The 18,357-nt window shown below is 41.4% G+C and overlaps 1 protein-coding gene across 3 annotated transcripts in view; it reads left to right on the top strand.

Moving 5' to 3' along the window:
- The window catches only part of RARS1 (arginyl-tRNA synthetase 1), a 91,412-nt gene extending 82,238 nt beyond the window's left edge, over window positions 1-9,174 (top strand). For all 3 annotated transcript variants that reach the window (XM_075856416.1, XM_075856418.1, XM_075856417.1), the window contains 3 exons: window positions 294-466; window positions 1,577-1,824; window positions 8,968-9,174. In XM_075856416.1, coding sequence (XP_075712531.1) covers window positions 294-466; window positions 1,577-1,824; window positions 8,968-9,077 — 531 coding nt within the window. In that variant the 3' untranslated portion in view covers window positions 9,078-9,174. The remainder of the gene's footprint in view (window positions 1-293; window positions 467-1,576; window positions 1,825-8,967) is intronic.
- Window positions 9,175-18,357: the final 9,183 nt, after the last annotated feature.

The following is an 18,357-nucleotide window of genomic DNA, read 5'->3' as shown; positions in this document are numbered from 1 at the left end:
GCAGCTATGTCGACGGTGGGGAGGTAAAAAGGAAAATTGGCCTTGTTATTAAGGGGTTAAAGTGAGCTACAGAGTGGCCAGTGTGAAAACGAATTCTTCAAGATTTTACTAAAGTAAAATCTGTATTTGATTGCTGCGATGGGATTTATTCTGATTGCCATATTTTGAGAAATGAGAACAATTGTCAAGTACTTCATATGGGTTGTTTTACTTTCCTCTGCAAGACATTAGGTTAAACTAGATGCACATATAGTATATACTTTTCCAATCTTGTTAACCATGTTTTTTTTAAGGTGCTGACTCCTGAGGAATTGGAAGCTGCACAGAAAGCTGTTGCCTTTGGGTGCATCAAATATGCCGACTTGTCCAAAAACAGGATGAACGACTATATCTTCTCATTTGACAAAATGTTGGATGATCGAGGGAACACAGCTGCCTATCTTCTGTATGCTTTTACCAGGATAAGGTACAGACAGCAAAGTGCATTTTTTCCCTTCCCTTTTGCGATTGATGCGGGTATCCATATTCAGGCCACCACAGATCAAAACTTCTGACATGTCTCACTATGAAATGTCAAAAGTTTCTTAAAAGTTTAGTTACACTTCAAGCCCTTCTCTAAACATTCAGGGGCACCTGGACTGCAGGAATAATATTATTGCAAATACATTAAATGGAATAAAACTAGTGATCAGATACCTAATGTCAAGCAGCAGCTGCAAAAGCAAATCATATTTTAGGGTGTATAAAAAGAGAGAGACAAACCTGTGATTTTAAATGTAATATTACTCCTCTATAAATCCCTTGTTAGACCACATCTCTAATATGAGATTTTGTTTTTGAGTTCCATTGTAAAAAGGATATAGAAGAACCGGAGAGGGGTTCAAAGGCGGGAGACTAGATTACTAAATGGGATGAGAGGTCCCAAAAGTGGGCTTGTTCAGCCAGGTAAAAAGATGCCATAGTGATGATCATGTATAAGTATATGTGAGGTCAAAGAACTAGCACATGATTTATTCTTTCCAAGGACTTTACAAAGAACATGGGGACATTCATTGCATGTGGAAGAAAGGCATTTTCCCTCAATATAGGGAAGTGTTCTGTAACGTTAGTGTAGTCAAACTATGGAATGTCCTACCCCAAGAGGTAGTAATGGCAGATACTATGTCAGCATTTAAAAAAGGCTAGATGATTATTTTATTAAATAACTTTATTTAAGCGTTATAAACTAATCCAGCAATGAATGAAGTGTAATTGATCGAGAGAGGTTGAACTTAATGGACATGTTTGTCCAATTATTTTCAATCTATGTAACTATGCATGTTCATTATTATGAAGTGAAGTATATTTATGGTGGAATATTGTGTTCCATTATATATAATAAATTTACTGTCTCTTTCTAATCACTTTACACATTGTTAAAGGGGCTGTCTCATGAACCTCTGGAAACGGTGGCTCCCAATCTGGAGAACGCTGCTTGGCTATTTGTTACGTGGTTGCACCAAGTAATGCAACATTTTCTCGGCAGTAAAAGGAATGAATATGTGTATATTATTTATTTATTTATTTTTTCGATCAGGTCTATTGCGAGGTTGGCAAATATTAACGATGAACAACTGCGCAAAGCAGCTCAGGAAACAGCGATAAATTTACAGCATGAGAAGGAGTGGAAACTGGGCAAATGCCTCCTCAGGTTCCCTGAGATTCTACAGAAGATCTTAGATGATCTTTTGCTGCACACACTATGTGATTACCTCTATGAATTGGCTACCATCTTCACAGAGTTCTATGATAACTGTTACTGTGTGGAAAAGGACAGACAAACCGGTAAGTACATGCTGTTATTATAAAGTTCAAAATCTTAGGCAATTACGCTAATTGCTATTTCACACTACTGATTGAAAGAAAAAAAGTATATAGTGTATTCGTAAAGTCTTCAGACCCTTTCACATTTTGTTATGTTGAGGCCTGGTGCTAAAATAAAAAAAATTCACGTTTTTCCCCATCTATCTGCATTTAATACCTCATAATGAAAACAGAATTTTAGAAATTTGTGCAAATTTATTAAAAATGAAAAACTGAAATTTCTCACGGACATAAGTATTCAGACCCTTTGCTATGTTTTTATGTCTGGGGCGTCCCATTTCTCTAGATCATCTTTGCAGTATTTCTACTCCTTGATTGGAGTCCACCAGTGGTAAATTCATTTGATTGGACATGATTTTGAAAGACACACCCCTGTCTATATAAGGTCTCACAGCTGACTGTGCATATCAGAGCAAAAATCAAGCCATGAGGAGGAAAGAACTGCCTGTAAAACTCAGAGACAGGATTGTGTGAAGGCACAGATCTGGAGAAGGGTACAAAAAAAAATTCTGCTGCACGGAAAGTTCCCAGGAGCACAGTGGCCTGCATAATTCTTAAATGGAAGAAGTTTGGAATAACCAGAACTCTTCCTAGAGCTGGCCCACCAAACGAAGTAATCGGGGGAGAAGGACCTTGGTAAGAGGAGTGACCAAGAACCCATTGGTCACTCTGCCTGAGCTCCAAAGAGATGGGAGAAACTTTCAGAAGGTCAACCGGCACTGCAGCACTCCACCAAAGTGGCACCTAAAGGACTAAGACTGTGAGAAACAAGATTCTGTGGTCAGATAAAACCGAGATTTAACTTTCTGGCCTCAATTTTAAGTGTCTTGACTGGGGGACACCAGGCACTGCTCATCACCTGCTCAATACCATCCCTACAGTGAAGCATTGTGGTGGTAGCATCATGCTGTGGGTGTGTTTTTCAGTGGCTGGGACAGGGAGACTGGGCAGGGTGGAGGGAAAGATGAATGGAGCAAAGTACAGAGATATTCTATTTATTTTTTAATACAGCAACTTATTGCATTACAGCCACAAAAGAATACAATGCAAAATAACCAAACAATACCCTACGCATTCCCACCCCCACAACTCCAGATCCAGAGAAAGAAAGCAAAAAAAAACCAATACCCTCTCCACTCAAAAAACAAGGGGGCACTCCCTCCATCTGGAGAAAAAAAGGTTCAACCTGCAGAGGCGACAAGCCTTCTTTACTGTGAGAACTGTGAATCTATGGAATAGCCTACCGCAGGAGCTGGTCACAGCAGGGAAAGTAGATGGCTTTAAAAAAGGGTTAGATCATTTCCTAGAACAAAAAAGTATTAACTCCTATGTGTAGAAATTTTTCCTTCCCTTTTCCCGTCCCTTGGTTAAACTTGATGGACATGTGTCTTTTTTCAGCCGTACTAACTATGTAACTATGTAACTTCACATCAGTTCCAGAGACACCAAAGCTCCTCCCATTTATGTGATTGGTTCACCTTTTTAGATCTTATTTTTTCATAGGTTTTGATTTTAAGAACAATACTTCTCCATTACAAAATATAGGGAGAAGTCTGCCATCCATTTCTTTTCAATAACTAATTTAGCGAGTAGAAAAACTCTCAAGATAAGCCGAATTTTCGTTTGCGAGAACTCCATCATTGACAATTCGACTGTACAATTCTGAAGCGCTAACTGGGCATTCCTATACCATATGCAAAAAATCAGCGAAAGAGTATTGACATCTATGGCATTTTGCATCCGTTAAGCCCATTTTATAGGATAAAGGAGTTTAATACAGACGAAGCGTGATATTAAACGGAACCGTTTAATGATTTGCACCGAGATCTTCCCATTCTTATAAATATTCACCCCTTTCTTTTGACTTATTGGGCCTAAATCCCTATTCCAAAACCTCTGACTTGTGTAAAAAGTGTTACGTGAATATAAACGTATAATTATTTTATATTTACTTGAAAGTGAAGTATTAACTGCATTCATCTTAAGAATACATTCTAGAGCAAAGTGCTTTTGAGTCCCGCACAAATTGTCCACGGTTTTAGTGCTAGCGTGCCAAAATGTATAATGCCTATAGCCAAATTTATTATTTACCCGGTATTGTAAATCCTCAAAAGAAATGAGTTGCCCTTCCTTAAAAATGTGTCCCACCAGTGCGAGTCCCACCACTACTCTTTCCCAAAACTATAATCATAAATTGTCATAAATTGTTTATAGTTATAAATATTCCAAATTGGAGTAAAAGACACGGCCCCTCTAATCCCGCACAACCTCTTAAAATTCACCCAACTTTTAGAGAGTAAGCTACTAATATGGAGTTACTTAAACCACCCATGGTAGAGTTGCCCGGATTCCAGGAGCTCAAAAATATTACGCACAGTTCGGACCGCATTATCCGGTAGAATATTAAGAATGGGAGAGTTCTGCCAGCTCATCACAAATTGAAGTTGAGCGGCCAAAATGTAACCCTGCATACAAGGGAGGGTTCCCTCTATTACCCTAATCCATAAGTACTTCTATTTGATCCTAGCGCTTTACGTGCCACAAATGAGATCAATAATAATTCTAGCAACTTAAAGATCTTAATATTGATTTATATCGGGCGAGATGATAATACATATAAAAATTAGGGAAGCAAGATCATTTTAACAAGAGATTCTGTCGCTCCTTGATAGAGGGAGTTTACACCACATAAGCACCTTCGCTCTAGTTTTTGAGATCAATGGCATAATATTCAAAGAAATAGAGATATTCTTAATGAAAACCTGATCCAGAGTGCTCTGGACCGAAGACTGGGTTGAAGGTTCACCTTCCAACAAGACAATGACCCTAAGCAAACAGACAAGACAACACAGGAGTATCTTAGGGACAACTCTGTGAAGGTCCTTGAGTGGCCCAGCCAGAGCCCTGACTTGAACCCAATCGAACTTGTCCACCGACGGTCGCCAACCTGACAGAGCTTGAGAGGATCTGCAGAGAAGAATGGCTGAAAATCTCCAAATCCAAGTGTGCAAACCTTGTGGCATCATACCCGAGAAGACTGGGGGCTGTTATCTCTGCCAAAGGTGCTTCAACTAAGTACTGTGTAAAGGGTCTGAATACAAATGTCAATGCAATATTTTCGTTTTTCCTTTTCAATAAATTAGCAAATATTACTAACATTCTGTTTTCACCATGTCATTATGGGGTATTGCGTGCAGAATGATGGGGAAAAACTTGAATATTTCTTTATTTTAGTACAACAAAACATAACAAAATGTGAAAAAAGTGAAAGGGTCTGAAAACTTTCTGAATGCGTTGTATATCCGTCTTTCTAAATCGTTCCAAGCTATGTACCTCCTAGTGACAAGAAGTTCCAACCAAGTAAGCCAACAACTATAAAGGTTAACAAAATATAATAAGAATCATAAAATAGATCACGTCATTGTATCACTATTAAAACAAAATAAATATTATTAAACTGTTAAAATAAGGCACAAATACAGATTTAAAAGGGAAAAATTATCCTTTGAAGATAAAACGGATGCAGTCACAGACACTTAAACTTGTCTACATTTTTATAAAATAATTATTTAGATTTTTTTGGAGGCAACACATAAAACGGCTGCCTGCTCTACCATTATAATGTAGCAGTAGAGCAGGTGGCTATTTTATGAACCCCCATTTAATTTTTATAAAGTGGTAAAGCATGCAGCCTTTCATGTAATAGTGACTTTATGGTGGAAACACATGAAAGCCGTTATGTATTCTCCCCATACACCGTAAACACAGTACACACAAGTGTATAATCCCCCTTACCTCTCTCCCGAGGCCATTATAAACCTTCAGAAATGGTCAAAATTCCCTCTTTACAAATTCCTATACTGACCCCTCCAGTAGTAGGAGTATCTTCTCACCCTGAGCAAAAATACACAGTGGGATTAAAGGGGTACTCTTATCATATATTTTCAAATCCGCAAGCGTGCCCTCTCTGGCGTGGATTTCACCCATTGGTATGTCTAAGTGAGTACTAACTGCGCTCTTATAGGATTTTCATTGCTGTTGCTAGGGTATTAAGATGCGAGCTGACGTGCTTACAGAGTAGGCACATCAGCAAAAGCCCACCCAGTTACCCCCACAGTAACACTTCTCTAAGCCACCTGCTTCTATTGGAGTTGGGGGGGTATTTGAGCTGTGCTCACCATTGCCGCAAGGTTTTAAAGAAGAACTCCTATCTCGGAGATCCATAGGTATGCCGTAAATGTCTGATAGGTACCAGAGCTGGGACCCGCATCTGTCTGGAAATCAGGGGTCCCTGGACCCTTTCCCTGCCTGGCGAGATGGCTACCACATCCAGGTGGCAAGTGGCTGGGATTACGGAAACCGCTAAGATCCCTGTGCTATGCGGTTTCTGTAACTCCCATTCACTTCTATGAGCATAACAGAAACAGCTAGTTCATATGTTTCCGGAACCCCGACCATCTCTGTACCGATTCCACCTCTGTGTGTAGTGATTAACGGCCATTTTACCAGACCGCTCTGAGAGATCCCCGATCTTGAGATTGGTGTGGGTCACAGAGCTGGGACCTGCATCTATCAGAAATTTATGGCTTATGGATACGCCATACATCTCTGAGATGGGAATACCCCATTAGAACTTTGCTGCAAGGGCGAGCACAGCTCATATACCCCCCAATCCAAGCAAACCCCCCCCCCCCCACCTTCTTCAATAGTGGGAGAGGCAGGTGGCTTGCAACACTCACAACAGCAATGAAAATCCTAGAAGAGTTCAGTAAGTTCTCACTTAGAGATACCAGCGGGTGAAATCCGCAGCAGATAAAGCGTGTTGCGGTTTTGAAAATCTGGAGAATGTACTCAAATCTGCGCGGATGTCTTCCACAGCATGTATGTTTTTTTGTTAAACCCCATTCACATGCATGGCACTGAATTATATTTGCAGATTCTGCTGCATGCGAACATAGCCTTAAAATGTATCTCCACCGTTGCCTAATAATCAGTAGATGAAAAATCTTTCATCTTTGGTATTCATGTTCATTACCTTTTTTTGCTGTATTCACTATCTTTCAGTATCCTCTAATGCAGGTATTCGGTATTTACAGTATATGTTGGGCACACACAGTCATGCCTATATAGCAAATCGATCCTGGGTCTTCATAAAAGACAAAATTACAATACAAATAAAGTGTTGGTAGGACCTGTAGACAGCCAATAGCATGCTTGTTATAAGTCTTCAAGGATTTACTTTGATGGTCTAACTTTCCAAACCTCTGACCCCACCGATAAGCAGAATGGGGCTTTGGCGCAGTAATGCCTTTGCGCCTGTACCTAAAACAGAGATGTCCATTCAAATTAACATAGCTGAGCTGAAGTAGCAAACCCAGTGACTTGGCAGCCGCTAACCCAAGTACCGGTGCCCCTACGTTTTTCAATCAGCTGTTGATTTTAAGGAAGGGTTATTCAAATGGGACATATCATTTAAGTAGTGAGAGCCACTCTAAAGTAATGAAATAGTACGGCTGGGCAATTATTACCTAAATCAAAATCATGATTAATTGAATAAGTAACCCTGATTAAGAGTAATGAATATTAAGCCAACACCCCTATTTACATGCTGCGCCGTTGAATTCATATTTATCCCCTGAGAATGCTGTATACTACTGTCTATAATATACCCCCTGACAAAGTATATTGCCCCATAGTGCTCCCCACATAGTATAATGCTCTATAGCTGCCCCCACACAGTAAAATGCCCCCATAACTGCCCTCCACACCGTAAAATGCCCGTACAGCTGCCCTGCACACAGTATAAAGTTCCCAGTAGCTGCAATAGTGTCTGATAAAAAATAATAATATACATTCTCACTGAACCCCGTTCTAACGACGAGTGGAAGAGATCTCTCTGCTCCGCACGTCTGTGCGGCACAGTGCAGACAGGCGCGATTACGTGTCCGCCTCACATCCGGCAATAGATAGTGAATGGTAGGGCAGGTCGTCTGCTCTACCCTTGGATTCAACTGTATCTGTGTCCTGCAGATACAGTTTAAACCAGGAAAAAATAATTGAGAGCTGAAATTCGCAAGACGACATAGATGAATTTCAGTTTAGTTTTTGTTTTTTTCGATTAATTGCCCAGCCCTAGAAGATAGTCACCAAATATAAAATGTAGAAATTTGGAAAGTATGTCGTCTATAGTGGCACTTCACTTTGATATAGCATTGAACATTGCATACTACAAAGGGAGACTTATTCACATGACCGTGTTCGGTCCGTCATATACGGTCCGCATGTCGGCAGTATTTCCCGGACCAAACAGTGCAGGGAGGAACACTACTAGTATCATAGTTATGTACGACGCTAGCAGTCACTGCCTCGCTGTGGAAAACTGTCCCGTACTGTAATCATGTTTTCAGTACAGGACTGTAGTTCCACGGGGAGGCAGGGACACCTAGCGTCATACATAACTATGATGCTGAGAGCCCGGCTCTTTTCACTGTGTTTGGTCCGGGAAATGTGGCCGACATGCAGACCGTATATCACGGACCGATCACGATCGTGTGAATTAGGCCTAAAAGCTACGTTCACAGACTTTTGGAAGGGAACTCAAGTATTCCTTGTTTGCTCAATGTGGCCATGTCTCTAGACTTGTACATCAGCGGCCTCCATTGAATAACACTTATTCTTGCCATGGAGGGCGCTGATGGACGGTTCTGGTCACATTATATGAGTAGGTGCTTTTATGTACGGTTTCCAACCCCTTTAATAAATCCATAGTAGCTTATTACAGGTCTATTAGTTTTACTCCAGCATGTATTATTGGGTCAAATATGCACGGAGAAGTAATGTTATCACTGTGGACAAAGTTACTGCAAGTGGTAGAGATTGTCCACCGCAGTCATGTGATCTCACTATGGATGAAATGGTGGGGATCCGAATAAAACAAAGTTTTATTATTTATTTATTTTTTATTGGGTAGAGGTCCGGTGGTAAGTTACATGTAAAATGAAGATTTCACCCTGCTTTAATGTGTGTAATAAATGAAGTAACAAACAGTAAATGTTTCCAGACTGTTAAGTATTGGTGTAACGGTTCTATTCCTTAATTCTGCAGGTCAGATTGTAAAGGTGAACATGAGCAGAATGTTGCTGTGTGATGCTACTGCAGCTGTAATGGCTAAAGGATTTGATATTCTGGGAATCAAACCTGTGCAGAGAATGTAACATGTTAACAACCACCTGAGCATCTGTTCTTTAATATATGCAGAATACCTTTTAATTTTCTAAAATAAAAATACTGGAGAATGCAATAATATTACAATCTGTGCCTGATTATTGCCTATGGGTCTTTAGAGCTTTATTTCACAGCTCCTTAGCTATTCCAGGCCGATTACGGTGTTGAAAATGATCAAACATTGCATGATTGTTTTATTTCTGCTAATGAATACTTTGAAACAGACTTAAAAATTATAGGGGCTTGCTTAAAAAAACCAATTTGGACCTTGAGGTGTTGCAGTGAACTGTTGTGTTCACATCAGTAGCTTAGCTAGAGGGGGGGGGGGGTAGGCAGTGGCCCCGGGCTTCTGAGATGGTGGGACGCAGGCAATGGCCCCGGGCTCCTGAGATGGGGGGCGCGTGGCTGCACTGTATTATTATTCAAGCTAGCAGACGTGCCGCCCTCTTGGCATGTCTCCTAGAGCACGCTTCTGACGCTGCCCGCCAGGAGAAGAAACAATCTATGTGAGAGGAGATGGTAAGCAAGCACCCCTCCCTAAAGGATCCAGTTAGGATAGTGTTAATATACAGGGGTAATGGCTGCTTTAAACAGGGATGATGGCTGTATTACCCATCATTCCTGTATAGACATAGTTACATGCAAAGGTTGAAAAAAGACATAGGTTGAACCTGATGGACCTTTCTCAAATTACCCGTCATTCCTTGCTTGATTAACCCCCTAGGCGCACCACGACGCAACTGTACATCCGGATGGCCAGTGTCTTCGCGCACCAGGACGTACAGTTACTGCGCGGTTCCCGGTGCACACTGTCAGCGACAGTGTGCACCGAGAACCGGGAGGCCAGCTGTCCCCGACAGCTGACACTCCACTGTTGCCGATCAGCAGCTCATTTCCAATGACATCATGAGGTTTGCAGATGGCTAGCATGGCGACCGGAGGCCAAGTAATGGCCTCCGTGTCTGCCTTGTACGGAAGCCTATCAGGACCAGCCTCCTGATTGACGTCCTCTCACTCTGAAAGAAAGTCTATGTCGTTCGCAATGCACACTGTCGGTGTTGGAGACAGTGTGCATCGGGAACCGGGAGGTCAGCTGTCCCCGACAGCTGACACTCCACTGTTGCCGATCAGCGGCTCATCACCTCTGATTTTGGCAATTAACCAGTTAAATGTGGCGCTTGATTGCGATCACCGCATTTAGGGGGTTTGTAACACATCGGCAGCCCCCATGCAATTGTGGGGGTTGCTGATGCTTGTGATGGCCCCCGGAGGCCAGACAACGGCCTCCGGGTCTGCCATGTATGGAAGCCTATGAGGATCACTGGTCCTCGTAGACTTACTATCAGAGTGACTGTGATGTCACACTGACAGTTGGAACACATTACACTACCTAGGTAGTGTAATGTATTCTAGCAGCAATCAGAGTTGCAGGTAAAAAAATAAAGTGTAAAAAACAAACGAATAATTTTTTCTTTGTAAAAGTAGTAAAATATATATACATTTTGTATCAGCGTAATCGTATTGACCCGCAGAATAAAGTTAAGTTGTCATTTTTACCGCACGGTGAAAGCAGTAAAAACGAAACCCAAAAAGCAATAGAGAAATCGCCGTTTTTTCCAATTTCACCCCGCAAAGAATTTTATTTTCAGGTTCCCAGTACATTACATGGTACTTTAAATGGTGTCAATAGAAACTACAACTCCTCCCGCAAAAAATAAGCCCTCACACCACTCTATTGATTGAAAAATAAAAAAGATATGGCGTTTGGAAGGCGGGGAGGGAAAAACGAAAATGGAAAAGCAAAAAAGGATCAGTCTTGCAAAGGTTAAAGAGGCTCTGTCACCACATTATAAGTGGCCTATATTGTACAGGATGTGATCGGCGCTGTAATGTAGATTACAGCAGTGTTTTTTATTTAGAAAAACTATCATTTTTGACGGAGCTATGACCTATTTTAGCTTTATGCTATTAAGTTTCTCAATGGACAACTGGGCGTGTTTTACTATTTGACCAAGTGGGCGTTGTGGAGAGAAGTGTATGACGCTGACCAATCAGTGACCAATCAGCGTCATACACTTCTCCCTATTCATTTACACAGCAGAGAGTGTTCTTACTAGTGTGCAGTCACATACACACTAAAGTTACTGAAGAGTCTTGAGAGTTAAGACATTCACGTCCAACCATGACGGGATGTCTATTCATCACTGGCGACACTTCTCTAACGTTTAGTGTGGGAGTTAATGACAGCAAGCGTAATCTCACGAGATCGCGCTGTAAGGGTATGTTCACACGGCGGGGGTCCGTTACGGCTGAAATTACGGGGATGTTTCAGCCGTAACGGCATGTGCAGGCGCTTGAACGCCGCGTCAATTACGGGCGTAATTAGCGCTGCTATTCATTGGAGTCAATGAATAACGGCTCTAATTACGGCCAAAGAAGTGACAGGTCACTTCTTTGACGCGGGCGTCTATTTACGCGCCGTCTTTTGACAGCGGCGCGTAAATATACGCCTCGTGTGAACAGACAAACGTCTGCCCATTGCTTTCAATGGGCAGATGTTTGTCAGCGCTATGGAGGCGCTATTTTCGGGCGTAATTCGGGTCAAAAACGCCCGATTTACGTCCGTAAATAGGCCGTGTGAACATACCCTAAATCACGCTTGCTGTCATTAACTCCCACACTAAACGTTAGAAGTGTCGGCAGTGATGAATAGACATCCCGTCCTGGTTGGACGTGATGTCTATTAACTCTCAAGACTCTTCAGTAACTTTAGTGTGTGAGTATGTGACTGCACACTAGTAAGAAGACTTATCTGCTGTGTAAATGAATGGAGAGAAGTGTATGACACTGATTGGTCACGGATTGGTCAGCGTCATACACTTCTCTCCACAACGCCCACTTGGTCATATAGAAAAACACGCCCAGTTGTCCATTGAGAAACTCATTAGCATAAATCTAAAATAGGTCATAACTCCGTCAAAAATTATCGTTTTTCTAAATAAAAAACACTACAGCGCCGATCACATTATAAATTCCCTATCTTGTACATAATCTGGTGACAGATTTTTTTTTAATAGAAATTAATTAAAGAGGCTATTACCACATGTGGGGTATTGTCATACTCGGGAGAGATTGCGTTACAAATTTAGGGCGACTTTTTCTCCTTTATCCCTTGTGAAAATGAAAAAATTCAACATTTTAGTGGACAACAATGTTGATATTCATTTTCACCGCCTAATTAAACTAAATTCTGCAAAAAAACCTGTGTGGTATAAATGCTAACTATACAGCTAGAAAAATTCCTTGAGGGGTGTAGCTTCCCAAATGGGGTCACTTTTGGGGGGTTTCCACTGTCTTGGTCCCTCCAGGGCATTGCAAATACGACATGGCACCGAAAACCAATCCAGCAAAATCTGCGCTCCAAAATACAAATGGCGCTCCTTCCCTTCTGAGCCCTGCTGAGAGTCCAAACAGCAGTTTACCAAATATGGGGTACTTCCGTAATCGGGAGAAGATGCTTTACAAATGTTGGGGCGCATTTTCTTCTTTATTCCCTGTAAATATTAAAAATGTCTATGTTTTTTCATTTACACAGACTAACTCCAATAAATATAGCAAAATACCTGTGTGGGGTCAAAATGCTAACTATACCCCTAGATAAATTCCTTGAGGGGTGTAGTTTCCAAAATGGGGTCACTTTTGGGGAGTTTCCACTGTTTTGTCAACACAAGGCCTCTTCAAACCTGACATGGTGCCTAAAATATAATTTTAAAAAAAGCAGACCCCAAAATCTTGTAGGTGCTCTTTTGCTTCTGTGGCCTGTGTTTCGGTCCATTAGGGCACTAGGGCCACATGTGGGATATTTCTAAAAACTGCAGAACCTGGGCAATAAATATTGAGTTGCGTTTCTCTGTTAAAACCTTTTGTGTTACAGAATTTTTTTTATTACAAATGAATTTCGGCAAAAAAAAAAGAAATTTGTACATTTCCCCTCTACTTTGCTTTATTTCCTGTGAAACGCCTAAAGGGTTAAGAAACTTTCTCAATGCTGATTTGAATACATTGAGGGTGCAGTTTTTAAAATGGGGTGATTTATTGGGGTTCCTAATATATAAGGCCCTCAAAGCCACTTTAGAACTAAACTGGTACCTGTAAAAATAGCCTTTTGAAATTTTCTTGAAAATGTGAGAAATTGCTGCTAAAGTTCTAAGCCTTGTAACGTCCTAGAAAAATAAAAGGACGATCAAAAAACTATGCCAATCTAAAGTAGACATATGGGAAATGTTAACCCCTTCCCGCTCAGCTCAGTACTATTACGTCGTGCTGAGTGCATTGTTCGCACTGAGCTCAGTAATAGTACTGACCTGAGTTAACACGGTGCCATCTTTCCCAGGCGGGTGTTTGAGCTGTGATACCTGTTGTTTCCGACAGCAGGCTATCACAGCTCAGTGTGCAGGGACCGATCGCGGAGATCCCCACCGAATAACCCCTTAGAAGCCGCGTTCAATAGCTATCGCGGCTTCTTACGGGTTAAGCCACAATCGACGTTCCGCTACATAATAGTGGGCGGCGATGGCTACTATGGCAACCAGAGTCCTGACAATGGACTCTGGCTACGCCATTGACGGAAACCTAGTGGGTCCTGACAAAGTCAAGACCCACTATGCTTGCTGTCAGTGAATAGCTGACAGATTTAATACACTGCACTACGCATGTAGTGCAGTGTATTAGAATAGCGACCAGGGCCTCCTGCCCTCAAGTCCCCTAGTGGAACAAAGTAATAAAGTAAAAAAAAGTTGTGTAAAAATAAGAAAATAAGTTTTAAAGTGATAAAAGTAAAAATCCCCCTTTTTCCATCAGTCCTTTATTATTAATAACAAATAAACTATACATAATTGGTATCGCCGCGTCCGTAACGGCCTGAACTACAAAATGATGTCGTTATTTATCCCGCGCGGTTGATGGAAAAATAAAAAGTTATGGCTCTTAGAATATGTATAGTCCTGCCTAGAAAAACGTTAAAAGTAGTTTTATTTGTATAGTATTAAAAATAGGGCACTAAATGCCAAAAGTACTGAGTGTAGGCGTAGGCACACAGATCCACGGTCCCTGATAGGTGTCAGGAAACAGGTGAAATTGAAAAACCTTTCAATCGATATGACACAAGACAGGGGTAGCAGTAGTGCTCCTCAACCACTTGCCATAGCGATGCAAAGGTAAACAAGCCTCCTTGGAATGTCCTGTATGCACATAGAAACAAACGTGCCACACTCTGGACATGCACAGGGGACCTAAGCAAATATAAATGTGGTCTGGTTACCACAGTAAAGCAACGTCCCAAAGCGTATCTGCAGCCCTGTAACTACAGGGCAGCGTCCTCAGGGGTTAAATTTGCTTATTATTAACCCCTTCCCGACATCCGCCGTATATATACGGCGCACGAATATGGAGCGGGCTCACGGGCTGAGTCCGCTCCATAGAGCGAATCTGTCGGCTGTGTGTTACAGCCGACACTTCCGGGTTACGAGCGGGATCGCGCTTTAGCGCGATCCCGCTTGTTTAACCCGTTAAATGCCGCGTTCAATAGAGATCGCGGCATTTAAATTACTAAAAACAGGGGGGCGACCCCCTGTAACGTCTCAACGGCCCCCCTGCGGCGAGATCGGGGGGAGCCGTTGGTTCACACAGCTGCCTGGGGGGTCTGACGAAGTCCCCCAGGTCCGCCATCTTGGTACTCCTAAGAAGCTCTGCCTCTGGCAGGGCTTCATAGGAGACTGTCAGAATCACGATATACTGCATTACATTAGTATTGCAGTATATCGTGCAAGCGATCTAACGATCGCTGGTTGAAGTCCCCTAGGGGGACTAATAAAAAATGTAAAAATTAGTTAAAGTTTGTTTTTTTTTGTGTAAAAAAAAAATAAAATATTAAAAGTTCCAAAAACCCCCCTTTTCCCATTTTCCCACTAGAGCATAGTAAAAAATTAAATAAATAAACATAATTGGTATCGCTGCGTCCGTAAAAGTCTGAACTATCACAATATATCATTATTTAACCCGCACGGTGAACGCCGTAAAAAAAAACAAAATTGTAAACGCCAGAATCTCTATTTTTTGTTCACCTAATCTCCCATAAAAAGTGATCAAACCGTCACATTTACACCAAAATGGTATTATTAAAAACGACAGCTTATCCCGCAAAAAATAAGCCCTCATACCACTTAATCGACGGAAAAATAAAGACGTTACGGCTCTCGGAATTTGGCGAAACAAAATAAATTTTCTTTTTTACACTTAGGTTTTTTGTATGTTTTCTTGTATGTATGTATGTATGTTTGCTTGTATGTATGTTTGCTTGTATGTATGTTGTCATGTTTGTATGTGTATATGTGCATGTATGTGTATATGTGCATGTATGTTTGCATGCATGTATGTATGTTTGCATGCATGTATGTTTGCATGCATGTATGTTTGCATGCATGTATGTTTGCATGCATGTATGTTTGCATGCATGTATGTTTGCATGCATGTATGTTTGCATGCATGTATGTTTGCATGCATGTATGTTTGCATGCATGCATGTATGTTTGCATGCATGCATGCATGTATGTTTGCATGCATGTATGTTTGCATGCATGCATGTATGTTTGCATGCATGTATGTTTGCATGCATGCTTGCATGTATGTATGTTTGTTTGCTTGCATGTATGTATGTATGTATGTTTGCTTGCATGTATGTATGTTTGCTTGCTTGCATGTATGTATGTTGCTTGCTTGCATGTATGTTTGCTTGCATGTATGTATGTTTGCTTGCATGTATGTATGTATGTTTGCTTGCATGTATGTATGTATGTTTGCTTGCATGTATGTATGTATGTTTTCTTGTATGTATGTTTGCTTGCATGTATGTTTGCTTGTATGTATGTATGTTTGCTTGCATGTATGTATGTATGTTTGCTTGCATGTATGTATGTTTGCTTGCATGTATGTTTGCTTGCTTGCTTGCTTGCATGTATGTATGTATGTATGTATGTATGTATGCTTGTATGTATGTCTATGTGCGTATGTTTGATACTGTCTGCTGGCGCCCTGTATCTGAGCCAACTTTGCCGCAGGCTTCTATACATGGTATAACAGTCAGTATCACACATGAAAGTGAAACTAAGCCTACGACATGTTTTATTTCATTTTTTTTTTTATATTTTTGATTTTTTACAGGTTTGGTGTTTGGACTACGTCGGTTTCGAGGACTACTTAGATGACGCTTTTTTTTTTCATCAATAAAATGGTTAATGAGGGTTGTGTTGGGGGTGCTTTATTTCAATAAAATATTTTATCTATATCTTTGTGTTTTATTTTCAAGTTTTATTACTATCACTTTAGTAATGGCCGCTGTCTGAGTGACAAGGTTTATTACTAAGGGGAGGCTTAGTGTTGGCCGGTACAGAGGCTAACACTAAACACCATTATTACCCCGGTACCCACCACCACCAGGGGTGCCGGGAGGAGCTTGGTACGATCCAGTACCCGACCATCTGTTGTGATGGTCGGGCCCTGGGGCGGCCGCAGGCTGGTATTATGAGGCTGGGAAGGGCCAAAAACAGTGGACCTTCCCACCCTTGTAATGCTAGGCTGCTGCTGCTGCTGCTGCTGCTGCTGCTGCTGCTGCTGCTGCTGCTGCTGCTGCTGCTGCTGCTGCTGCTGCTGCTGCTGCTGCTGCTGCTGCTGCTGCTGCTGCTGCTGCTGCTGCTGCTGCTGCTGCTGCTGCTGCTGCAGCAGCAGCAGCAGCAGCAGCAGCAGCAGCAGCAGCAGCAAGCAGCAGCCTGGTTATAAAAAATGGGGGGACCCCACGTCATTTTTTATTATTTTTATTAAAAAGACATGGGGTTCCACCCAATTTATCATAACCAGCCACAAACACAGTGTTATTAGCCTGGGAATGTACTAAATCAGTGGCCCCTCCCACCCGTGTAATGCCAGGCTGCTGCGGCCTTGTAATATGGCTGGTTATTAAAAATGTGGGTGACCCAACATCTATTGTTAAATTTAAAAAAAAAACGACGTTGGGGTCCCCCACATTTTTATAACCAGCCCGATACAACACAGCAGCAGCAGCCTAGCATTACAAGGATGGGAAGGTCCACTGTTTTTGGCCCTTCCCAGCCTCATAATACCAGCCTACGGCCGCCCCAGTACCCGACCATCACAACAGATGGTCGGGTACTGGATCGTACCAAGCTCTTCCCGGCACCCCTGGTGGTGGTGGGTACCGGGGTAATAATGGGTGGTTAGTGCTAGCCTCTGCACCGGCTAACACTAAGTACCGCCTTTATAATGGACGCTGTCAATCAGCCAACTGCCATTATCTAGGCACTAATAAAGTTTGAAAAAAAAAACACAAAGACAATTTTTTTTTATTGAAATAAGAAATCCCCAACAAAACCCTCGTTAACCATTTTATTAAAATTTTCAAAAAACGTCGATCTACGCAGTAGTCCAACGAATCGAAGACGTAGTCCAATTGGTACATCAAAATCTGCAACAACATAAAAAAAAGTTAGCAATGTGAACAATACCGATACTTATACTCACCTACACACACAAACAACCACACACAAACATATACACAAACACATATAAACACACACCCATATATTACATAAACACATACACACAAACACATGTACACAAACACCCATATATACACAAACACACACATATACACAAACACATACATACACACACATATACACAAACACCCATATATACACAAACCCACACATATACAAAAATACACACACAAACATATACACAAACACGCCCATATATACACAAACACGCCCATATATACACAAACACGTATACAAAAACACACGCAAACATACACACAAACCTATACACATATGCACAAACACAGCCATATATACACAAACACACACATATACACACAAACATACACACAAACATATGTACACAAACACACCCATATAAACACAAACCCACACATATACAAAAACACACACACACACACACAAACATATACACAAACATGCCCATATATACACAAACACGCCCATATATACATAAACACGCCCATATATACACAAACACACACATATATACACAAACACGTATACAAAAACACACAAACCTATACACATATGCACAAACACAGCCATATATACACAAACACACACATATACACACAAACATATGTACACAAACACCCATATATACACAAACACACACATATACAAAAACACACACACA

This window comes from Rhinoderma darwinii, chromosome 3 (assembly GCF_050947455.1).
Source record: "Rhinoderma darwinii isolate aRhiDar2 chromosome 3, aRhiDar2.hap1, whole genome shotgun sequence".
In the NCBI taxonomy this organism is placed as follows: Eukaryota; Metazoa; Chordata; class Amphibia; order Anura; family Rhinodermatidae; genus Rhinoderma; species Rhinoderma darwinii.
This window is presented reverse-complemented; position numbering and strand designations above follow the sequence as displayed.